General features: G+C 21.0%; 6 protein-coding genes across 6 annotated transcripts; 2 read left to right on the top strand and 4 right to left on the bottom strand.

Moving 5' to 3' along the window:
* Window positions 1-472: 472 nt before the first annotated feature.
* On the bottom strand, window positions 473-4363 carry PBANKA_0210000 (vacuolar protein sorting-associated protein 51, putative; the record flags this gene model as incomplete). The annotated part of the gene is made up of 1 exon (XM_034565152.1): window positions 473-4363. The coding sequence occupies one exon, from the start codon at window positions 4361-4363 to the stop codon at window positions 473-475; it is 3891 nt and encodes a 1296-aa protein (XP_034419826.1).
* Window positions 4364-5461: 1098 nt separating this feature from the next.
* On the bottom strand, window positions 5462-6933 carry PBANKA_0209900 (nucleoside transporter 4, putative; the record flags this gene model as incomplete). Its single annotated transcript, XM_034565141.1, has 2 exons — window positions 5462-5886; window positions 6069-6933. The coding sequence occupies 2 exons, from the start codon at window positions 6931-6933 to the stop codon at window positions 5462-5464; spliced, it is 1290 nt and encodes a 429-aa protein (XP_034419825.1).
* A 1716-nt stretch (window positions 6934-8649) lies between these two features.
* PBANKA_0209800 (conserved protein, unknown function) lies at window positions 8650-10878 on the bottom strand (the record flags this gene model as incomplete). Its single annotated transcript, XM_034565130.1, has 1 exon — window positions 8650-10878. The coding sequence occupies one exon, from the start codon at window positions 10876-10878 to the stop codon at window positions 8650-8652; it is 2229 nt and encodes a 742-aa protein (XP_034419824.1).
* A 924-nt stretch (window positions 10879-11802) lies between these two features.
* PBANKA_0209700 (zinc-carboxypeptidase, putative) lies at window positions 11803-16416 on the bottom strand (the record flags this gene model as incomplete). The annotated part of the gene is made up of 1 exon (XM_034565119.1): window positions 11803-16416. One exon carries the CDS (start codon window positions 16414-16416, stop codon window positions 11803-11805), a length of 4614 nt encoding a protein of 1537 aa, XP_034419823.1.
* Window positions 16417-18274: 1858 nt separating this feature from the next.
* On the top strand, window positions 18275-23681 carry PBANKA_0209600 (conserved Plasmodium protein, unknown function; the record flags this gene model as incomplete). The annotated part of the gene is made up of 7 exons (XM_034565108.1): window positions 18275-20550; window positions 20658-22256; window positions 22395-22488; window positions 22634-22746; window positions 22855-22944; window positions 23037-23217; window positions 23355-23681. 7 exons carry the CDS (start codon window positions 18275-18277, stop codon window positions 23679-23681), a joined length of 4680 nt encoding a protein of 1559 aa, XP_034419822.1.
* A 273-nt stretch (window positions 23682-23954) lies between these two features.
* Window positions 23955-27338, top strand: PBANKA_0209500 (ATP-dependent RNA helicase, putative; the record flags this gene model as incomplete). The annotated part of the gene is made up of 2 exons (XM_034565097.1): window positions 23955-26949; window positions 27157-27338. The coding sequence occupies 2 exons, from the start codon at window positions 23955-23957 to the stop codon at window positions 27336-27338; spliced, it is 3177 nt and encodes a 1058-aa protein (XP_034419821.1).
* Between the last annotated feature and the right edge of the window lie 25 nt (window positions 27339-27363).

Below are 27363 nucleotides of genomic sequence, written 5' to 3'. Positions count from 1 at the left end.
CAACCTTTATTACTTATCATTATTATATCGATTATTTATTCTTTGCTGTGAACAAGTCTATTATTTTTTACTAATAATTTTATTAATTTAAAAAAAAAAAAAAAAAAAAATTGAATATGCTTAAAATGTGTGAAGAATAAATAACACATATATACATATCTGATCACAATTTTACAAAATATAAAATTTAAAACATTCCATTTTAAGTTTATTAAAAGTATGTGTATACATACAAATGTTGGAATGTGTTTTATCGTGAGGGGTTGCTTAAGCTTCTATAATATATAATTAATTTACATCAAATATATATCATTTATTTTTAAAATAAAAAAATTAGGAAATTAAAAACTGTTTGCAAGTATATAGTTGGAAAAACAAAAAAATTAAAAAAACAAAACAGGAATGGAAAAATACACACAATACATATAATCTTGATTTTATGAACAAAAAATAAAATAAAATATATATATTGTTATTTCATCATAATTTTATTTTGGATTAAATCAATATTTTTGTCTATTTTATAATAACAAGTATCCAATAAATAAGTTGGATAAACGTTTGGAAGGTTAGAGCTAACTTGTTTGTTTAGCCTTTCAATTGCACTTATTAAAACATCATTAAGGATAACAAATAACAGATTTTCATCATCTTTAGATATATAATGTTTTAAAAAATAAAAATAGAATACAAAATCAATCTTTAAATTTTTAAATATATATTCATTTATATGCATATTTCTAATAAATTCGATATAGTTCTTAAATAATATTTTTATAATAATAAATATAACTTGTTTAGTTTCAAGTTTTATATTTTTTTTATAATTTTTCATTTTTGCTATATATAACTTATATATGTACATTTCTAAATTTCTATTTTCTTTTATATTTACTTCATTTAACTGTTCTATATTTGGTGATAATATATTTATACTTTTAAAATGGTTACTATTATTATCAATTACATTATTTGAATTATCCTCTTTAAACATTATTTTATTTATTTGCTTTATTTCTTTTTTTATTTTTTTACATATTTCCTCAAAATATGCTTGTTTATTTATATCTTTTGTTTTATTACCTCCCAAAATTAAATTTAAAGTAAAATATATATTATTTACATTTTTTAAAACATACAAAAAACTTGAACTAATCATATTATTCCTTTCTTCTATATTTTTTCCCCATTTTTCCAAACACAATTCAATATTATTAGACATTTTATTTACATAATAAAATATATATATATTTACAAGTTCATTACATTTATTTTGAAAAATATTTTTAGCAAATTTTTTTATACTTTTTGTCCATTTTTCTTTTTTTATTATCTCATTTTCACTAATATCAGTTGTACCTTCCCTCCAATCACTTTCGTTATCTTTATTTTCAAAACTTTTATTTGAATCATTAAAATGTTTATTTTTTTCACAATTCTTTTCCATATTTTCGCTATCTTTAGTGTACAAAACTGAAACACCATCAAGGCTTTGTCCTTGATTTTTATCCAAATTTTTGTTCTTTATTTTCTCTAAATAATTTTCATCATTCCAAACATATTTTGTATCTACAATTGTTTGTTGGATTTCCTTTTTCTGAAAATCATTACAAAAAGAATTGTCTAAAACTGTGATTTCGTTATTCTTATCTAAATTACTATTTGAATTAATATTTTTACAATTTTTTTTTTTTAAAACTTCATCAATTTTATCACATATAGAATTTTTACTTTCATCTTTCATATTTTTGTCATTTTTTAAATTAAATGGATATACATCTTTATAAAAAATCGATTCTAAATTATCACAAAAATATAATTTTTTATTTCCTTTCACCAAATTGTTAGATTCACTATATATGTTTAATAATATTGTAAATATTTTTGAAATTCCTTCCTTTTTAAAATTATTAAATATAGATATTAAGGCTAATAAAAAATATATTTCTTTAATTTTTTTTTTTTTTTTTAATTTAGATACATTTTCATCTACTATTTTAGCAATAAATTCTTTATAATCTATATTTAATTTTTTTTTTAATTTTTTTAAAATATTTTGAATTTCTCTATTATTTATATTAACAGAATTATAAAAATAATTAGACAATTGTTTATGTATATTCATTTCTTTTTCTACATTTTGTATTTCATCCAATTCACAATTAATACTATATATATTATTATATTTAAACAAATCATGTTCATATATAAATTCTAATTCACTAAAACCTTCAAAATTATCATCTATATTTCCATTTTCATTATCCTTTATTCGATTATATACACATACAAACTGTTTAATGAAAAAGTTTAAAAAATTGTTTAAGAAAATAAAATAAATTGTCACAAAATTTATAATATTCTTTATAAAAAAATCAAAAGATACTTGTTTTATTTCTTCAAAAAATATTTTCAAATCTATAATTTCCAAACAAAGATTTAACAAAATTTTATGATGTAATTCATTTTTATTTTCAACTATAAAATAAATATCATTATTATTACACATATTATAAAAATTTATAAAATTTAAATTATTTTTATAACATAATTTATAAAAATTATGTTTCGTAATTGTATATAACATTTTTTTTATGTATGTATTTAAAATAGGTGATAAAATACCAGACAATTTTTTTTCTTGAATTTTCATTTCTTTTTCTTTTTCATTTACATTATTTATTAATTTTTTTAAATAAAATACAATAATTTCTACAGATGGATTATATAAATATAATAAATCTATTTTTAAATTCAATAAAGTTCGAAAAAAACCTTTTGCTAAAATTATAATAAGTTCTTTATCACAATTAACATTCCACATTTCTTTTAATTCATGATAAATATTTTCATCCATTAATATTGTAGTTTCATCATTTTTTTTTTTTTTTTTTTTTTCATTTTCTTCAATATTATCATCATATATCATTCTAGATTTTGTTAACTGTTTTATGTTTGTTTCAATTTTTTTTTTTTTTTTTTTCACTTGCTCATTTAATTCAGATATTAATTTACTTGTATAATAAATTGAATGTGTAAATTCTTTGCTATTATTTTCATTTTTTATAAAAACATTTTCATAATTATCTATAATTTCAAAAAAATATGGTAATAAATGTTCATACACTAATTGGATAATATTCTCAAATATTTTCAAATTTAATTTGGATTTTTCAATATTATAATTATTCTCTAAAAATATAAAATTATTTTCTTCAAACTTATCATCATTTTTTATACCCTCCATTTTGTTAGAATTATTATTATCATTTTCATGAAAATAATTTCCTAAGTTAAATATATTACATAACAAATATTTTAAAGCAATTATTCTATTTTGAATAAATAAATTTCTCATCAATTTTATATCTTTTCCAAAAGAAAGGATAACTTCAAAACAATATCCTAATTTATTATTGGGTATAATACTTGAACATAATTTTTGAAATAAATCTTTCAAATTTTCTCCAAAAAAGGTTGTGTTAGAAATTTTATTTTCTTTCCCATTTTCAGAGGTAATGTTTGGGACGCTATTGTGAAGAAATTTGAAATATAACGAACATGCAATGTTTTCCAAATGTTTGCAATCCATATATAGACAAATAAATGGAATAATATGTTTATTTTGATATAAAAATGGAATAAGTTCTATAAATAATTTTAATGCTTTAATATACTTTTTTTTAAGAATTAAAGAAAACATTTCTTTTGGGGTTTGCATAATAATGTTTATATTTTTTAATAATTTTTTTATTTGAATTATATTTTCTACTTGTTCAATTTCAATAGAAATATTTTTATTTGTTTTTTTAAAGCTAGTATCTATATAATCTATATGTTGATTTATTAAATTTATTTTGTCCTTTACTTTTTTGAAGTTATTTTTTACTAAAACTATTATATCTTCTGCATATATAAATTTATTATAGTTTTCATATACAATAGATTGTATCGAATTGTCATTTTGTTTTATTTCCTTTTCAATTTTTTTGGATTTATTTATTAAATCGTCAAGACTACTATTTTCTAGCAATTTACGAAAATATATATTTGCATTAAATTCGCTACTTTTTTTATTTAATTCATCCATTTCGTTCAGAGTTTCAACATTATCAAAATTAAGACAATTCATTCTATTCCCTTCATTTATAGCTTTGTCATTTATAATTTTGTCATCTATAACTCTGTCATTTGTATCTTTTCGAACTTTCGTATTGGATACATATTCCTTCACAGCATTTCCAATCACATTTGTAATTTTCAAATCTGTTACAATTTCTTTATTTTCATTTTCTATGTTATAATATTCATTTAGTAAATATCTAACACTCTTTTTCCTTTCCCTAGATAAATTGTTAATCATGTTTTTATTTATTTATTTAATTTTTTTTTTAAATTAAATATCAAGTGTGGAAATAACTATGAATAGCTGAAATTCGTTACACTAGTAAACTACTCGGTTTGTCTATAGCTTGTTATAATTTTTTTTTATAAAAATAATAAATATTTTCATATTGCTTTTATTTTATTATATATGATATTTTGCTATATAAACTACAGCAATTAGATCGTTTACTCTTTAAGTCCTTATTTCATTTTTCCAACAATTTATTATTTATTTTATTTTATTTATTTTTTATTTTGTTATTTTATTTTTTCTTAAAAGGTAAACAAAATTACGCACTAAACACAAAGCACATAAATATTTCCTCAACATATGCATAATAAAATTGTGTATTTTTTCTCAATTTTTGTAGCAATTATATATTATATATTTTTTTCTTAACTTCATATATATTAAAAAAAAAAAAAAAATTAAATGACGCATAACTTACCCTGCTTACCCCTTATATATGAAAATATACATTTTTTATTTTTTTAACACTTATCATCGCTTGGAAACAAATTATCTTAAATAAAAAGTAACTAAACGTTTATCCTTGCTTTTTAATAGTATTCATTTTATATTAACAAATTAGAATGTATATTTCCAAAAGTCAATAATTTTTCACTATCGCTAAAAAAAAGATAATATACACACTATATGTAGCTAATAATGTGACTACATAAAATTATTGAAAAACAAAAATACAATCAATTTAAAGTAATATTTTATTATATTGACAATACCTTGAATTATTTTTTTTCCTATGCCACCTTAACAGTGTTCATATTTTTTATACAATTTTATGCAATGTTAATATTTTTTATGCAATTTTCTTATTACTCATATTAGAGCAACTGTACAAATATAGGCAAATAAATTGTGGTTATTCTATTAGCACTAATGTGTTTAAAAAATTAAAAAAAATATATTTAGATATACAAATTATAGGGGAAAAGATAAAACAATTGGACCACAACATTAGTAAAAAAAATACTCCTATTAATTTTTTTTTATTTTTTGAATATATTTAAAACATTCGTGCAATTTTTAGTGCCTCATAAATTTACAACTGCATCATAAATTTATAACCGCATGGCAAATCCAAGGGGATATTGCATAACTTGTCAAAAGCGATAAAGCACAAAATGAGGAAGCCAATGCAACCTTTTTTTCTTTGTTACTCGAATTTTTAAAGCAATCATTTATTCTTTCATAACTCATATTAATTAAAGACCCATTTGTAGATCCTAACAAAATTACTATAAAGGATATAAATCCAGTTGTATACATAAAATCGCCTTCTTTTAAATTCTTTATTTTAATAGACAAAACTACTAATAATGATCTGCTTAAACATAATATTAAAACATATATTTGTTTAAAAAATTTTAAACCGTGAGCATATATTGTCACTAAAAAAATAAATATAAAGTCACTGGCTTGATACATTAACATAAGCATATAATTTATGGCAACTCCTTTTTCTAACTTGTTCGGAACTGTAAAAATTGGAAATAACAGACATATAGATGCATATATAGATATATTTCAATGTGTGTGCAAATTTAGGATAAATGTAATAGCTATTTTATTATACATAAAATTATTAACATAGTCATAATTTATTGTATGTGCATGCAAATAAATAAAATATACATATATGTTTTTTTAATAAACTTACGTATGTGTGGATAAATAATAAAAGTAACTAAAATAGAAAAACTTATGGGTATTAAGCAAATATAATAATGTTTAATTAATTTTGCACCATCAATTATATTTGAAAAATTAAATAGACTTTTAAAATTTTTCATAAATTTTGTATTTCTATCATGTGTATAATTATTATTTCTGTTCATATATTTTTTTCCCTTTTCTACATCATTTAGTGGTTTACTTGCATATTTGTATGTTGGAAATTCAATTTTTTTTTTTTGATCTTGGAAAAATCTAGAATTATATTGTATATAAAATATAACCGATAGTATACAACATTCGATTATTAAAATTGTAACAAAAGATCGAAAAATAGTGTTATAATATGATTCGATATTACCATCTTCAATTATAAAATAAGATATTATTGTGTTAATAGTAAAAACAAATAATGCGCTAAAACTAATTCCTGTAACTAAAAATCCATTTACTTTTAAATCAACTAATAAAGAATATTTTGTGCATGATGAATATAAATATCCAATGAATAAACCAATTATACCACACATACCATATATATAATATTTTGATGCTTTACAAACACATAAAAGTGTTAGCAATAACCCCATGTTAATTATATTTAAAATATTACTGACAATTATTGATATAAATGATGTTATTTCTATTAATAATTGAAATGCAGATGCTATAATCATACATCCTGATATTATTCCCATAATTGTGACAAATATTTCTTCATTGTATATTTGGTTAATTAAAAATGATATATTAACTATAACATGTGAAGGTAACGTTAATAATACCCCTATCAAAAAGAACATAATTTTTATTTTATGTTCTTCACTCTTTTCCAACTTATTATATTCCATTTTTATACTTTAAAAAATATATGACAATAAATATCAAAACGTCCTGATGTATCCATCAATTAAACTTTCTGGGTATGTATATATTTTCCTTAGCGCACAGGATCTATTATTGTATAAATATTAATTATGTATTAATATCTTTTGTATATCTTGTTCTGATTTTATCTACACAGTAGTTATACAAAAAATACTATTTCATTTAAAATATAAACAAAAATAACCACTAAATGAAGCTCAAATATTTCTTTTTAAAACCGCAATTTAAAATAAAAAACCTATACATATTAAATATACATTCATATATACAAAAATACTTATACATATATTTATCAGGCATTTTATTATAAATTTCTATCGACGCTATCGATTTTTAAAACACACTTTACAGCAAATTATATTGGTTATGGAAAACCATAAAATATAAAATGTATTAAAAACTAATTTTATATAAAAATAAAATCAAAAACCTAATTCAAAATTCGAATATTAAAATTTTTTTTTTAAATTATATATAATAAGAGCTTAATACACCACAACATGATGGATCAATAATAATTTATCTAGCTAAAGCTGAAATATAAATGTGATATTTTATTTTCGATATTGTAGGAAAAAAAATATATTAAAATAATAAAATAGCGGAAACTTAAAACTTCCCTTTAATTATTTATTATTAATAAATATTTTTTAAATACTTGCTGTACCCCATAAACATATATTAAAACGTAAATGCAAAGTGAAAATATTATTTTCCTTATAGGAAGCATAAATACAAAAATAAATATAACTATTATGTTGCTACTACACCAATACTAGCAATTATAAATAATTATTTTCCTTAAATAAATACCTTATTCATACACAAACACATATATTTATTATATATACATATATTTGTTCATATGCCATTTATGCATTATTCTACTGTTATCATTATGTTATTTTTATATTGCTCCTTTTTTTTAACACAGTTTTCCATATAAATCAAAAGATTGCGATATCTGAATATATATATAAAATTAATGCGTTTTATTTTAATTTGAATTTAACATGTTTTATTTTCTGATTTACCATTCTTTATACAACATAATTTTGTGTCGAAAAAATTTTAATATAGAATAACCCATTTTATATAAATCGATCTATATATTAATGTTATTTTTAATTTACATATTTCCCATTCTTCGATAAATTTATACATAATACAATTTTTTATCAATTGAATATTACCAAAATAAGTCTATTGAAAATGAAAAGGGAAATGTTTACGGAAAATATATATTTGTATAATAAAAATAACTAAATTGGCCATTTAATTAGAAAGCCGAGTGTGTGAATACAAATTTTATGTGATAAAGTTATAAGCTTTTTAATATTTTTTAAAAAATAAAAATACAACAATAATAATAAAACAATCATATAAAGGGTATGCTTTTAAAAATTCATAATACCAACATAAACACATTGGGAATACATCTATTTCTTGAACTAAACAAATTTGAACTATTATATATATAACTAGTTTAACGGAAAAAAAAAAATTTTAACCTTTGTATAATATCCATATAAATGTGTACAAAGATCCCATGATATCATATCCATATAAATAGTGATATTCATGTCAGGTTTTAAATTTTAGCTAGCTATTTTTTTATGAATTGGCTAGCTACACTTTTTTTCATTTCGATAACTATTTGCCATCCTTCCATTTATCTACTACCTAATCGTCGAAAAGAATATCGAATTAATCGCATTCGAAAAAATGTTTATATTCAAATTGTTTTCCTTAACATGCTTGTACAACTTTTTCAAGTATTTTTCTTTATAAATACGTTGCAATTTTCTAAAAAATAAAAATTCTTCTTTTGTTAAAAAAGGTAGTATAGCACAATAATCAGCATAAGGGTTATTTATATTAAAATTATTTTGTATAGAAACTGGCATAGTTTTTGTACTATATAAAATTTCGTATATTTCTTGAAATTCAGTATGTTTTGTTAAAATATAAATATTTTCAGATGGATAATTAGACTGTAAAGTCCCTTCATAAATTATCTGAGAATTAATATCTTGATTATTTCCAATAATATATGAAATATCTTGTATTTCCTTATTTTTCTGAACGTTCATATTTTTTTTTTCATTTTCATCCATATTATTAAATGGGATATTTATCCCCCCACCCATTCCAGTATCCACAGATATATCATCCCCTCCCGATGTAACCACTTTTTTTATTTCATAATTATTTGGTCTACTACCATATCTAATATAATTGTCAACAGTTAAAACTATTTCCATAAATTTTTTTAATTCTAGCACAATTTCGATATTTGTTTTTTTTTTTGTTTTATTTCTTTTTGTATTTATAATATTATATAATGGTTGTTTCCTTACTGGAATAAAACATGTCTTTTCATATTTGTTAACATATTCCACCTTATATATATCTCCATTTTTTAGTTTGTTCATAATATTTTCTTTATTAATATGATTTCCAACACTATCGTTTGCATGCCATTTCATCATGAAATTTTCTATTTTATTATTAACATGTTTTTCATTTCGATCTTTAGTATTTCCATTATTAAATGAAGTAACCAAATCACTAATATAAAAAACGCCAATTAAAGAATATGAAGTTTCCCCGCCAACAAATGATATAGGAATAATATATGTTTTATTTTTAATATATAATTTTTCACCTATTTCTTCTTGGGCATTATTTTGATCAATATTAGGTATGTTATATGCATTACTATTCATATTTTCATTTTTCTCATATTTTATATTATCCAATCTTTCATTATCTATTTTCTTAACAATTCCAGAATCACAAACTATGTTAGGAATACTATTATTATCTACTTCATATGGGTGTAATATATTTTGTAGTAGTTGATTTCCATTTATATGCTCAGAAATATTTCTTATATTCATTTTTTGTATAGTATCAAATATACAACTATCAAAATCTATATAAATCATTTGATATTCTTTGATTGAATTTAATTTATTACTATCCATTAAGTATAGAAAATGATTTAATACTGACTTTTCTTCAATTTGTATTTGTTCATTTGCTTTATTATTATTATTAGTTGAGCATATATATTTTTCTTCAATAGTTTTAAAAATATGACTATTAAATAATGTGTAAATATTTGTGCCATCATTGCTACGGTTTTCTATACTTGAATAATCAAAATTCTGTATTTTCATTTTTTCAATTATTTTTCCAAATTTATTATTTCTTTCTTGAATAATAAAATTAAACGAATCAATATCATTTCGTTCATCTTGTAATTTTTTTAAAGTTAATTCCATTTTTTTATTTATAATACAATATTTTAGTACTCCTTTACAAATAGGGCATTTTATTATATTATCATCATTTTTTATTAAAGATAAATCAATATAATTTTTTTTTTTTTCATCTTCTTTAATTATACAACTAAATATATAAAATAATATACAACTTTTACAAACAGAATAACCACAATTATTATTACACACTATAATATATGACTCTATTAACATATAATTACAAATTTTACATAAAAATTCATTTGGTAAATTTACTTTTTGTTTTTCTTCAACATCTAATATTATTTCTTTTTTAGCTATATGTGTTATGTCATGGACAGTATTCTTTTTTTTAACATCTCTATGCACAAGTATTTTATTCCCATTATATATTTTATCGTCCACATCTAAATATTTTATTTCTTTTGAAATATTTCGACTTTTCTTATTTATATCTTCTTCATTATCTTCATTTTGATATAACGAAAAATATATATCAATTTTGTTATTATAATTTATATTACTTTGTTTCCTTATTATATTTTTTAACTCACTGACCAAAATGTAATTCTCATTTTTGTTTATTTCTAATACTCTCCATAAGGAGTGTTCACTGAATAGTCTATATTGTATGTACATTCTAACAAATCGTCAAAAAAATATATATATATTTATATATACATTTACAGGGGTGAACAAATTTATAGTTATACTTCCCTTACATATATATTCATTCAAATTAATTGCATAAAGTCACAATGAAACTTATATACATATGCAAATATGTTTATCCTATGTAATAATTTACATCTCTACAAATAGTTTGATGCATCTAAAATATATCACCTTTATATTTTCATAATTAAACAAACAAATATTTTCTACTTATACATTCTTCGGGGGGAAAAAAAAAATATATCCCTAAAAATTCCAATAAACAGGTTGAAAATATTTTAATAACATATGCTTAAGTCTTTCAGTGTTATCCCACTAATATATAATTTAAAAAATAGCTTTAATTATTTTACTTATATTTAAAAGAAAAAATTATGAACAGTTCATATTTTTTTCTTTATTTATTTACATATGACTAAATATTTTTTTCAAATAAATTAATTACCAATTTAGCTAAAAAATTAACTAAAAGTTAATTAAATAATTCAGTACTGTCACATATACCGTCGCAAAAAAAAAAAAATAAGAGAATAATGTGTTGTGTACTATTCCTATTTATTTTTCACTACATTATCTTTAAAAATAACATTACCAAAAAGTATTATTGTTAATACCATATTTTTTTTATCACTAATATAGCATATAGTTCATTGTATATATCCAATACCCCCCAAATTAAAATTTCCTAAATTTTGTTTCTTTTATTTCTTTAGATTTTTGCCATAAAAAGAACGCGTCGTTTATCGAAATATTACTAAAGAAAAATGAAATTGAAAAAATAAAAAGCAAGCAAAACATGCAAAACAAACCCACACAAACAATTCGTTATATATGATGGGGGAATGAGCGTTTACTTGGCATGTCAATTCGATAAAACGCTCATATATTTCATACTTTTAATATTTTTTTTTTCTTTTTCTTCTTTTTTCTACCACTCTCTGTCTTTTTCTTATTATGCTTATCGCGGCTTTTATCACAAACAATGCTCTTTTTACTTTCTAATATTTTATAACCCTCATTTTCCAAATCCGTTCTTTTAATTATATTTTTTATAATATCTATACAAGAGGGCCCTTTGGGATTAACTGAAAAACTGATTTCCTTCTTTCTGCATACTCGTATTTTCCTTTTTCTTTTTATAACACATTTTGTATTTATATATTTATTATTGACATATTTTTTATAATGCCCATTTGAAATAATATTTAATTTTCCCCTATTGTTCTTCTGCAGTTTGTTTACAATATTACTATTGTTACAACTACTAATAGTTGGAAACATATCTGAATTTATTAATTCATTTATTTTCAAAATATGTTTATCATTTTCATCTTCACCTTTTAATAATCGTTTTTTATTTCCTGTCTTAGCAGTGTAATATTTTTTTGTATCTTCATCGTTGTTATTATTTCTCTCCCCATTATTGTGACCATTTTTTTTCATTTTTGTTACTAGCTTATTTTTATTATTATTATATATATTTTTTATTTTTATTATTGTTTTTTTTTTTTTATCTTTTTCATTTGAGCTAGCTAAAACACATTTATTACCCTTTTTATCATTAAAATTATTTCCTTCCATAACTTCAAAGTTTTTTATTAATTTTTTATCCAAACAAATATTTTTATGACTAGGACATATTACTCGTTTATCCCCATAATTATTCCTTACATATGTACATGAAATGTTCCTATCATCAATCATTCTACCAACTATACTATTTTTATTTTCATTATTTTTTGCATAACCCTTTACAACTTTCTTGCTATCGTTACAACCATCGTTAGTAACATATTGTAAATTATTTTTATTATTTATTTTGTTTTCAATGTTGAAAGTACAATAGTTAATTTTTAAGCATTCATTTTTATTCAATTTTTTTTTTTTAATAATAATACCACTTTCTTCTTTATTACCTGACTTATTCATATTATTTAATTTTACACTCAATTCTTGAAAATTTTCTGTTATCTCCAAAGTATGTCCACACATACAATTTAAATTATTCGTTAAAATTGGCAAAGCCTCACTTCCTATTTCATCCGTTTTTTTATAACTTTTGCAATGCAAAAACAAATTCATAAATTTAAAAAGACATATCCCAAAACTAACCCCCGTTACCAATAAAAGGTTTTCATTAAAAAATATAAAGTTGTCCTTATTACTACTATTCCCATTATTTTCTTGCAATTTGCTCTTATTACTCATGCACAATTTTGTTTGATAATTTTCTGAATCCTCAAATTCGCTTGCGTTTTTTTCCGTTTCTTTTCGGTTAGCTTTTGCCTTGTTAGTGTAACATCGAGTAGAACCCCTCCTAACAATCATTTTGGCATTGGACTTGGTGTCTATTACTTTACTCAAACCGCAAAGAATATCTGAATTCTTCTCATTTTTATTATCATTTATTATATCGGTCGATTTACCAAAATCATTACAATTTTTTTCTGAACAGTTCATAATATTTTTTTTCACATCACCCATTCCCCCTTGAATTTGTTCAAATGGTGGTATAAAGGTATTACCAAAATTATCAACAGCACTGCCATTCCTAATACTTGGAAAATAATTAAAACTTCTTCCTACACGTACCCCTAACAAAGATAACTCCAAGGTATAACTACAATCAATTTTTAATTCCGTACCACATATATATCTAGCTGTTCCACCTTTCCCTTCATTGTCATTCAAATTTTTAAATTTGGTATCTCCTAAGGAAAACCACGGAATAGATTGATAAATGACATTTGCAAAATATTCAGTATAATTATTTTTTTTTAAAAATGTTCTTGTACCTGAATTGCCAAATAAAAAACAATTATACTTACTGGAATGACCATGAAAATCACAATAAAATATTATTTTATTATTATTCTTCTGAAGATTTTTAAGCAATGATTTAGTTGTATATACTGTTGGATGTAAGTAATAAATAGGTTTGTCCCATTGCCTATTTAAATCGAAACCGTTTGAACAAAATCGATTATGTCCAAGTACCACACCATCAATGTTTAACATCGGAATAATTATAAAAATATAATTTGTTCGTAAAATGTTTGCATATATATTGTTTGATATAATAAATGATAAAAATCCATGCATTGCATAACTTGCATTCGTTTCTCCTGGATGCACACGACATGTCAAAAAAATTATTTCTTTTGTGATTTCCTTTGAGTTATTTTCCAATTTATTTGAACTAACTAATAATGATCCCCCTCTTAAACATGGCATTACCATTTTCTCCTCATTTTTCTTACTTCTACCCATTTTTAAAATTACTTTTTTTTTTAATAAATTTGAAAATTCGCTCATAAAATTGTCTGACCATTTACAATTAGTATTGTTATAAAAAGTGCTAATATCTTGATAATTATTCAAATCCCTCACTCCATCAAAATTTGTATCAATATTTGGCTTATTAACTAATTCATTTGAAAAGGCCCATAAATCATACATCCACAATTTATCATTAAATGTGCTTACAGCATTACAACTATCGAAATTATCCGAATTCGTAAAATTAAAGCATTTGTTGTTATATTTAGATAAATCTATTTCATCGAGTATAGTATTCATTATATTATTGGATCCATGAAATTTAGAATTTTTATTTACTTTATCAGTTATATTTTCTTTTCCATTACTATAAAGACTAAATATATTGTCTATGCAAATATCACCCTCCCATTCTGGATGGGATTTTTTATTTTTCTTATACTCTTTTGACGTTTTATATAATTTATCATAATTTGTTATTGCCAGAATAGGGCAATTAAAACCACAAGTTGTTTTACACAATGTTTCCTCGATGTAATTAATATCTGTCCTGGATTTCTTTACATAATTTTTTATAGAAGTTAAATACTCCATTAAATATGAATAAGTATATGGATAACAACTTGAAAAATATACAGTGTCACATGTATACATAAAGTCATAGCTAAATTCCAACGTATAAGTAGTATAGGATAATTTTTCAATACAATTTTTTTTAGTATTAAAATATCTAGATTTATTGTTTTTTATATATTTTATATTATAAGCATTTCTTTCCCATTGTATATTTTCAAATATGTTTTTACACTCGGAAAAAACTAATGGAGAATATCCTTCTTTGTATAAAAAATGTGGCTTTGACATATTTTCAATGCGAAACATTACAGAAACTGGCTTTTTTAACCTTTTAATATTACTTACAAGGAATTTATCAGAAAAATCCACTGAGCACTTTACATGATCATAATTTGCTTCTTTATTTATATCATTTAAAAATTCATTCATACATGTTTGTCTCTTTTCTTTTTCTTTTTTTAATTCGTTTGTGTAATATTCATTTGGTATATAACTTGCACTAAAATAAAACCATTGATTTGTCTTCTTATTCATTCTTATATCACTACTTATAAATAAAGAATAATATTCCTTATTCTTTTCCTTTAATACATATTGTAAGTTACCGCTTTCAAATTTAGAATTGAACACAATTGGGAAATTTTCTATCTGAACTCCTTTCGAGCTATCTACATTATGGCGACATTTAATATCATCGTTAAATTTTGTATTTTGTGGATACACACATTTATATGTCATACCAGGCTCTTCTACACATTGTATTTCGTTTAATTTGCTATAAATAGAAAATTGTTTCAACTCGTTTGATTTGTTTGAAGGCTTATTCAAGTTTTCTTTATGTGATTTCTTTATGTACTTTTTTTTTTTTGCGTCTTCTACCTCTTCATAAATATTATTTATACTATAAGTTTTACTATTTTTTTTTTCATTTATACATTGATTAGAACTATTTTCTGCAAAACCATTATTGACAATAAATGATATGTTATCTGATTTCATCAAAGTACTTTGTTTTATATTTCTTTTCATCTCTGCAATTTTTAATTCGTGTAATTTATTCTTTACAATCGGTATATGTCTAACAAAGTTGTCATGCTCACAAAACAGAGACATATCATTTTTATGTGTATTACATCTTATCAAACGAAAATTATAATTTAATATATCTTCGATATTCTTAATGCTGTTTAAAAATATACGTCTATTTTTCAAATTAGCTTCTTTTAAATTGTTTTTTAAAAATAATTTTAAATTGTTTATTTTGTTTATACAAATTGCTTTCTCCTTGTTTTTATGCCTATTAATAATAGAAGTACCAAAATATGTGCTGCTATTATATATTTTTTCTTTCCCTTGGAGCATTATGGTTGGTATTTCGACATGTGTGCAACTATCCTCATAAATTAATTTGAAGGGTTCATGACATATTAAATCCTTTGCAGCTTTTGAAGCATCACTATTACTTCCGTTTATATTGTTCATAATATTATTGGTATAATTTTCTCCCTTTTTTAAGCACTTTTCAAATATATTCAAATTATCATTATATTTTTTTTTTATTCCCTGTGGACTACCCAAAACGTTGGAGAAAAATTCTGTCTTTTCATTTCGCACTTTCTCTTTTGCAACATTTATTTCATTCGTCATACTTATATTGTTTTACGTAATAAAATTTTTGTTTTCCTCTAATTTTACTTACATACATCATCAGAATTATTATTACTGCTATTGTTTACGCTTAAGATATAAAAGAAATATTAAAGATTAAGCACATAATTAAAATACTTAACGCCATTCAGGTTCCCTTCATTTTTAATAAGCATTCTACGTTTAAAAAAAAATAATTGCAAAAAATTGCAAGTCTGACAAAGAAAAATATATATATTTAACAAATTTTAACAGCATATACCGTTTATAAATATCCCTTAAAAATGACTACACGATAATATATATATGTATATATTTTTTTTATATACAATTTGGAAAAAAATTATGAATAGCTATAAGAAAACAGGCAAAATTAACAAAATACCCATACAATTACTTCATGTTCATGTAAATTATGTATATATAGGCATAAATGCATGTACAACACAGGTAAAAAAGACAATTTTTTTTTTTTTCATTATTTGCCTGCACAGCCATTCAACAATTTTAAAGCATTTATACATTTACATAAAAATATATTTCTTTCATACGAATTTTTCAACGAAGAAATAAAAGCTTTGAAAGATTCAGCCCTCTAAAATTAAAACAAATGACCTTATAAGGATATATATACGATTTGTCCTTTTCAACCTTAAAACCCATTTAATTATGAACGATAACAAAATTAGAGAATATACAAATATGTTAACATTTCATTTATAAGATGATATATAACAAAATACCAATGTTGTAACTGTGTGTATTAACAAATAAAAAAAAAAAAAAATTAGTATACATGATTATAAATACCCCTCATTTTATCCCTATCTTAAAGATAAAAAAAAATTATCTATAACGATATTCATATATGTTATTTATATTGTATATTCTTTATAATCTGTATAGTAAATGCTTCTCTCTATTGGGAAGTAACTTAACATTGTGTGTGTGTATTTATAATAAAACATACATGCATTCATAAAAAATAAATTGCATAAACATTTTTAAAAAATGTGTTAAGGATAATTTTGAAATAAATAAGCAGAGTATACATTTCTATATACATATTAAACTTTAAAAACTGTTTTTCTGCTGAATATTATTTAATTAAGCATCAAATATATATAGTAAGATGGCGTTATAATGAATACACAAAATTTGCAAAAAGAAGGAAATAAAATTTATATAAAAAACTGTTTATTAAATTTTTTATACTTAAAATTCTAAGGTAAATATATTTTTTAAAACAGCGAAGGGTCTACACGATTTTTTTCATTTTTTGTGAACTAATTTTGGTGTATTAAATATTAGAAAAAGAAAAATATAAAAAATGTATAAAATATAGGTAAACAATACTTTATTTTCATTGCTCATGTAATACATAAGAACTGTAGTGTAAATTTGTTACTTCATTTATTTTGTACACTATTTTTATATTTATATTGATTACATAGTATTTTTCGCGCTTAAAGAGCTAAGCATATTTATGTACATAACAGTTGTTACAAATTAAAAATTGAAAGAAAACAAACACTTTCAAAAATGTGATTATGATAAAATAATAATATTAACAAAATAATAAAAAATATAAAATCACGGGAAAGCGTAAAAAATACCCAAGTACAAAAATATTAACATTTAATTATTAAACTCTTAAAATAAAAATTAATAATACAGTAAAAAAAAAACTACCATAGAATGTGAAATTTCCAATATTCCCATTTTTTATAAATTTTTATCCTTCATGCCACCCGTTATTATATTTATTTTCCAATAGTATATATATTATATACATCTGAATTATCATAATAATATACCCAGATTTTAATACTTATGTGAAAAATTTCCCTTTGGCAATATGGACCCTAGACAGAATAACGATATATTTAACTACATTATATATTTTATAAAAAATAACAACATTAATGATGATCTCATAAGTGTGAAAAATATATACAACCATATTAAAAAAAATAATATTAGTCCTAATATTGTAAATCCGTTAGATGAAGATAGAAATATATTTTATAGTTTATTTTCTATAATTTATAATAAAATAAAAATATATATTCATTTATTAAGAAATAAAAAATATAACAATGATTTTCCAAATTTCCTATCAAAAAATTATATTAACAGTACATGTATTTCTAACAATTATATAAAAACATATGATATATTATATAGTCCTAAATGTTATGTAGCAATTGAATATTTTATAAAAACCCTTTCACTATGTGTTTCAAAATTAAATATAAAAGATGAAAAAATATTTTTTTTTTCTGGAATCAATCTTATATCTTCTTTGTTTGACTTGCAAATGGCTGAAAAAGAAAACACACCTACAAAAGTTGATAAAAATGATAAAATATTAAACACTGAAGAATTTCATTTAACTGTAATAAGATATATTAAAAATGTGTTTAAATATATATACCCACATAATGCATTTAAGGGAATAAATCAAGCCAATTCAACAAGTACAACTAATATAGCTAGCTTTAAAAGTGGCGATAATTGGAGCCAATTGGACAGAAAGTTGGATAGTTTTTTTTGTCTTTTAAACATTATCCGAAATTTGGTAGAATTTATTATAAATAAAAATAAAAAAATTAAATTAAAAAGCCTAAAATTATTATATATTATTCATAAAAAAATAAAAAATACATATATAATAAAAAAAATATTTAAATGTGTTAGTTTAAATTTGTTTATTTTATATAAAAGCATTAATATGAACAAAATTAAAATTATTATTTTAAAAATATTTACAATATCGATTGATAAAGTTTTGAAATATTATTTGTTCATTGAGGATAATGTTATTTCTCAGTATTTAAAAAGATATAGCTATATTTCATATAACACATATGAATTATTTCAACAAAATAGTTTTATAAAAATAAATGATTCGATTTTGAAACAGTGTGTGTTGTCAAAAGGGAGTTTAGAGAAAGACAACAAAAATTTTGGAAAAAAACTTATTTCTTGGAATGATCAATCCAGTATTCAACAAAAAGAATCAACTTATTTTTCAAACAATATCGAATATATAGAAGACAAAAATGTTATATCTAACATTTATTTTATCTGTTATTATATTTTATTCAATTACAATTATAATGAGTATAAAAATGATACAAATTCTGGAGATGATATATGTGAAATTTTGAATATTTGCAAAGTTATTGTTAAATATTATACAATTTTAAATAGAAATATACTTCTTATGATTTTTGTTTTTATTTTATCTCAAATTTTTTATGATAAAGATATAAATTTTTTATCTAATATAAATTTTTTGTTTAATAATAAGATATTACAATATTTTGAAGAAAACAATTTGGAGATTCATATTATAGAAAGTTTAACAAATATATTAAAAAACAATTTTGACAAATCATATAAAGAAAAAAATCTTAATCAGTATATGATTGATAACGAAACTGATGAATATATTTCTTCTAATTATATTAAAAATATTAATCATGAAAATAAAAAAAAGTGTTTCAAAAATATGCATAATTCAAATAATACTATAAATATAGATATAAAAAAAGAAGCGTCATTACCTATTAAATTAGGAAGTAAATTTCAAAATGATCTACATACAATATTTTTAAATTTTATAAAAATTTTATCAGAAAAAAAAGACAAAAATCAGAGTTATAATGAAATAAATAATTTTTTACTTGATCAGTTAAATTATAATATAGAAAATTATGATTTTAAATATTTATATAATATTTTTTTATTAAAAAAAGAAAATAATATTTTTATTTTTTATTTTTTAACAGGATACATATATTACACTTTTATTAATTATAATCTTAGAATAAAAAATATTATTAATTTCTCGAAGCATATTAATAGTTATGTTATTTTTAATTTTTTACTAAATTTATATGAAATATCTGATTTATCATCAATTCATAATAAAAATGATCAGCCTTTTCAAACTAACATACATAACATAGTTTTAAATGAAAACAATTTATTTTATTCCATTGATATATATAATAACTATCCCCTACTTCTTGTTGATAATATTCAAGGCTTATCAAATTCATTTAATTTTGTTAACTTATTGACACTGACAAATGTGAAAAGTTGCTTTAAACATCAGCCTATAAGGTTAGTCTCAAATTCGTTCTTTAAAATTATATTTTTTTCATTTTTTTCATTTTTTTCATTTTTTTCATTTTTTTCATTTTTTCCACTTTCACACTTTCCCATTTCAGCTTGGTAAACAAGATAAGCATCTTTTCCTTTCTGGGGGTTGAAAATAGCCAAATCGAAAGCTACATAAACCATATTTTATTTTCTGAATTTGAACTAAAAAATGGAAAAGATAACAAAAATATTGAGGATAAAGAAATGAAGCAAAAATGTAATAATTTTCATTTTTTAAATTATTTTCTTGATTTTATAATTATTTTATTATGGATAAAAACAAATTTAACAAATAAAGATGGAAAATATGTATACAACTTTTATGATAAGACTGATATATATTTTGAACAAAAATTAGAGACAGAATTAATAAAAAATATCTTAATCGAGTATTTGAATATTTTTAATAATTTTTTTTCTTTAGCAGTAATAATAAAATTAAAAAACTTTAAATTAAATATACAAAAAATTGTAGAAAATATAATTTGTTTATGTTTCGAAAAAATAAAAGAAAATGAAATATGGAAAGAAAATAAAAAAAATAATTCGCATTATTATTTTATATCTTTGTTAATTATTTGTATAAATAAATCTTTTCTAATATTATATTTAACCAATTTATATGAAATAATAAAAAAATATTTTTACAAAAATCTCGTTTTATTTTTGTTAAATATAAATAATGAATCAAATAACATCAAACAATTGTCTACTTATTTTTTGTTTATTACACACAAATATTTATCTAATAATGAAAAAGAAAAATATAACAATAAAAAACAAAATGATTACCATAACGAGTTAATTCATATAATTGACAAATATCAAGATATAATAACTTGTTATATTTATAAAAAATTAATTAACATTGGATCTATTAATAATTGTATGAAAATATTTAAACTCATAAAAATTTTAATTTCTTATAACTATTCAAATATATATATATATAAAGACATATGTATAAATATTATAAAAATTACAAAAAAAAAAACAAATGGTTTTTTGTTTTTAAAAAATAAAAATAAAAACAGTATAGTTATGAATATTCTAAATACTTTTAATTATATACTTTATTTATTTTACAAAATTATATATCAAAATAGAATTAAAATATTATCTCAGAAAAAATATATGTATGCAATAAAAGATAAAATACTAGATGGCCATGTATATATAAATATTAACGATTTAAAAAATGAAATAAACAAAAAAAATAATTTCAATAATTTATTTGAAATAAATGTAGATAACAATCTATCTGATCTAAGTTATGAAGTAGATATCCCTCAACAATTTTTAGTCGAAAAAAATAAAAAAATAATACTTTTATACAATTTTTTTTTTTTCAAAAATATAACAAGCTTTAGAAAAGAAAAAAAAAACACATTTTTAAATACAGTAAAAACATTTTATAAAAATATAAAAAAACATATATACAAAAATATTAATTATCAACAGGTTGCCAATTTAATTGTAGATGATAATTACTACGATATAGTTGATCAAATAAATAATACAAATTTTGAAAAAGACACTAAAAAACAAAAATGTCAGAATAATAATTTAAATCATATAGAATTTACAGATCAAAATACTTATTCAATTATCCTATCTACAACTTCACACATTTTTTATTTTGCAAAGAAATTTTTCTGTCATGACGAGTAAGCAATCCACATATATGCAAAAGAAAGGCAGTTATGTTTCTACCTTTGTCTTATCCCTATACATATGTTTTATATCCTTTTTCCGTCCCTTATACCCATCCATATATACATTAATTTTATTTTTTCCTTTTTAAGCGAACATATACGATATAATGCACAAATGTGTATTTTCCAATGTTTTTTTATTTTTTCTACACACCGCCTTGAATTGTATCCCAAAATAAACCAAGTAAAAAATGAAAAAAATCAAAATGAAAAAGCAAAAGTAAAAACTTGACTGATTCATAGAGTGAAATTAAAGCGAAACATGTTATCCTCTATAAAAATACTTTAAACAACATTTTGCATTTCTTTACTTCTTTATTTTTGAACAGGTATTGGAATATATAAAAGTAGCTCTTTCTCAAAATCTGAAAATGAACAATCTTATTATTTTGAAGATATTAAATTATGTTACCATAATAGATGATATATTCCCAATAAAACTGTAAAATAAATAATTTTCTGCTTTTCATTTCTAATAATAATGATAATAATAATAAATATGAGGGGTGTTTGTACATTCACATGTTTGATAATTTATTTTCTACTTTAGAATTTTAAAAGATATAATATCAACATTATGTTTTAAATTGAAAAAGTTTGACATAAAAAATGGGTTACCAAACCATAGTTACGAATATAGGTTATATAGAAATATGTTTACTATATTCAATACACAAATATAAAGTATGAATATATTTTTTTATTTATTTTTTATTTTTTCTCCAATCTTAGGTTCCTTGAAAAGGCAATGGAAATATTTCTGACCCTTTCGAGAATCGAAAAATGTTTTGACAAAATTTGTCCATCAATTTTATTCCTTTGTCTCAATATTCTTAACAAATTATATGATGATAAAATAAAAAATATTTCTCTAAATATAATTTCTAACTTGTTCATTACTAATATTCCTAAGGTTATTTAAAAAAAAATCGAAAATTTTTGTGGCTTTAAAATTTGGATTATTATATATTTAACTTGTCAAAATAGCAATGTTACTTTTTTTCTTCATTTTTTCATTTTTTCACTTTTTCATTTTCTATGCCTTTGCAGACGAAACAAGTAATTGAGAGTATCCGCAAAATAAAGGAAAGAATAAATTTTGTATACAACGAAAATATTTTAACTAAAAAAATAATAAATAAAATTGTTTTCAAAAAAATTATAAATGATATTGAAGTTGTAGATCATTTATCTTTCCTTTCGTGTTTATTTATGTCTGAAGAATTAAAAGAAATTGTTTTTTTAATTATTTCAATAGACTACAACTTAATCCTTTTTCTTATATTTTATTTCGAGTTATTAATTGAAAAATACAAATACAAATGCTCCTTAAATCAGCATTCTTTAATTGTACATAATCATTTTAAAAATTATTAATTTTTTTATTTTTTTAAAACAAAAAAAGAAGCCCAATTTGATTGTTTCAAAAAATATGTGCAATATAGGCTATATGTTTTTTTTTTTTTTTTTCATCCCTTCATTTTAATTTTTTTTATATTGCTATAATTTTATTTTTATTAATATTTTTTTAAATACTAGATATTGTCAAATTTTTTATTTGTTTTTTTCCCGATATATATATATGTTTTCCATTTTCCATCAACTTTGAATCTAAAAAATGTAATCCTTTAATTCTGATTGGATACATAAATGTCCCCTATTCCCCACAATTGGTATATCTTTTTTTTTTTTTTTTTTTTTTGTTTTTTTTTAAAAGGAAATTGTTTTACATTTTTTAAGAAACATAATTCATTGACCATTACACAAAAATGGGAAAAAGATATTTCTTTAAAAATACATTTTTCAAAAAATAGGAATAAATTAAATTTGAAAAATGAAAAATGTGAAGACAACTTTATTGTAGAATGTGGGGATAATAAAAACGAAGAAAATGATAAACTTAATCGAAATAAAAATATAATAAATTTGATTGAAAAAAAAAAAAAAAAAAAACATAATATAATTCCCAATGATAAAACAACAAAGGATAAACGATATATCTATAAACCAATCTATTTGAATAAAAAACAAAAATACAATAAAAAGGATGTGAAAAAAATTAAAAAAATTCTCAAAAATAAAAATAAAGAAAAAAGAACTAATTACGCAAATGCTACAAACAATTCCAAAAATATACAAAATCTGGAAAAAAAACAAAATGGGAAAATTATAGACAATAAAAATAACACTAATTTAAATACCAAAAAAAAAAACAAACAACAAAAAATACTAGACATGTTTGATAAAGACCTAAATCAATCTATTCAAAAATTAAACATAAAAACAACGAAATTTGAAATCTATAAAAATAAACAAAATGCAAAAGCAGATATAAATGAAAACGAGATCCTTCAAAAAATAAGCGCATCATGCAAAGTAAAAAAAAATAGTAAAGCGAAAAAAGTAAAAAAAAAAAATGAAGTGAAAAAAGTAGAAAAAAAAAATGAAGTGAAGAAAGTAGAAAAAAAAAATGAAGTGAAGAAAGTAGAAAAAAATAACGAGCAGTCATTTCCTAACAATGTAGAAATAAACAACCAAGAAGTTGCAAATAAATTTAACATAGGGAAAATATTAAAAATTGGAAATAGCATAGATGGTTTTCGAAAGGAAATAAAAATTAAAAATGACGTCTCGAAGGAATTTGAAAATCAGGTTAGAAAATTGAACTTATTTAGCACCATTATAGATTTTAATGAAACTTTAAAAAAAGAAAATTATGTAAAAAACGAAGAAAAAAATTATAAGGAAAATAAAATAATTAAAATAGACACATTTAAGAATATTGGAATTTATGATAATTTTATTAATGTATATTTAAAATATAATAATATAAATAATCCCACATTTTACCAAAAAAAAATAATTCCAATAATTATCTATTTTTTAAATAATGGATCCTATGATTTAATGAGATATACAAATGAAATTGATTTACAAATTCAAAATGAAAAAATACCCAAGCAAATAATATATGTAAATAAATACAATAAAACGAGTAAACATTTAATAAGAACTTTTTTTTTACATTGTCCAACTGGAACTGGAAAAACATTTATGTATTTACTTCCAATTTTTCAACAAATTACTAATTTAAGATTTTCTGAAAATAATGAGACTAAAGAAATGTGTAATGATAAAGAAACAAAAAGTGAAATATTTTACAAAACCAAACAAATAAATGACATTACTTCCTTTTGTTGCTCTGATCAATTAAACACAGATTTATTTATTAATAAAAATTCTGAAATTATCAAAAATAATGTTTTGAATAATTCTCTGAATACCAGCAATCAAAATAACCAACAATGTGGACAAATAGGTGATATACTTATTTTGACATATAATAAAGAGGTTGCTGTACAAATATACGAATTATATAAAGATATAATTAATTCGTTTTATAAATCTTATTCTTCTAAATTTTTTGAAATAAATAAATCTTTAACACGATTTAAATATATTTCTGAAGAAAAACAACAATATCTTGAAAAAATTAACATCCTTTATAAAAATAAAGTTAATATGAATGTTTATTTATTAATAGGTGGAAATAATATAAAATATCAATTAAAAAATTTACGAGCAAAAAAAATAAATATAATAAAAGAAAATGAAGAAGCTTCCCTTCAGTGCAATGGCCAAAATAATCAAAAAATGAAAAATGACAATTATGAAAATGACAATATTATAAATATAAATATATATATCGGAACACCGGGAAGGGTATACACAATAATAAATGAAAAAAAAGCTATCAATTTAGAAAATATTCACACTATTATTTTTGACGAATATGATTTTTTTTTTAACAAATTCGAAAAGAGCAACGTCAAGAATAAAATTGAGAAAAACAAAATCGAACTGGAAAATGTGTTTTTTTCTCAAATATTAAAAAATATTTACATAAAAAAAAAAAAAAAAAAACGCATACCTTCAATTACAAACGTAATATGTTGTAGTGCAACATCTGCTATATATCCATACCTTCTATACACTAAACATTTAATTACAGAAAATTTTTTAACTAATCTTTTAGGACAAAATGTAAAACAAGAAAAGATAAACAATCAATCAACTGGTTCCTCTCCAATAAATTATGAAAAAGAAAAAAATATAATAAACTCATTGTTTAAAATAGAGGAAACATTTAAAATCCCCGAAAATTTAATACATTTTAATTATTGCTATAATAAAAAAAGTCAGATAAAAAATAATAATAATGCGATATCTAACTTTTTAAAAATTATTTTTTCCAATCCTCTCAACAAAAATGTTTTGGTGTTCTGCAACACAAAAGTGAGTCGAAAAACTAGTTATTTTTTCTTTCCCTTTTTGTACATTTTTTATTTTCCTTTTTGTACATTTTTTATTTTCCTTTTCCACAAACAGAAACGAGTTATGGATCTCTGGAGTTTATTTCGAAACCGATTTGATATTGACATACAAACAATTTTTTCCAGAAATGAAAAAAAAAAAAAAAAAATATTCAAAGATATTAATTACGCGAACTTTTCGAAAAATGACTTAATCAATTATAAAAACTTAAAAAAATATGTCAACTTTTTATTTATATCAACTAATTTGTTATATAGAGGAATTAATTGCATTGGTTTTACAACTATCATAAATTTTGACATGCCCCAAAGTATGGATTTATAAAAAAATATGAAAATATACGAAAGATCGACATTCATTTAAGCAAATTAAATATTTTTATTAAATTTTCCTACTTATATATGTATATACATACATGCTTTTGTCATTCGTATTTTTAAAATATTTCATGATCTATAATATAATAAAAATAACAGGATTTATTAACTTTTCTTTTTCTTTCTTTTTTTTTTTTTAGATTATACTGAGTATGTGCATAGGTGTGGACGAATAGGCAGAGTAAACAACAAAGGCGCTATATTTAATATTTTTGAAAAACAAGATAAAAAAAAATATATAAAACAAATATTTAACAAAATAAATATTAAACCATTTGATATAGATTGTTATATGAACAATATTTTTACTTTAAAAAATTAAATAAATATGTATATCCCAATTTCAC

This window comes from Plasmodium berghei, assembly GCF_900002375.2.
Source record: "Plasmodium berghei ANKA genome assembly, chromosome: 2".
Lineage (NCBI taxonomy): Eukaryota > Apicomplexa > Aconoidasida > Haemosporida > Plasmodiidae > Plasmodium > Plasmodium berghei.
Note: the sequence above shows the minus strand (reverse complement) of the source record. Positions and strands in the feature narration are given on the sequence as shown.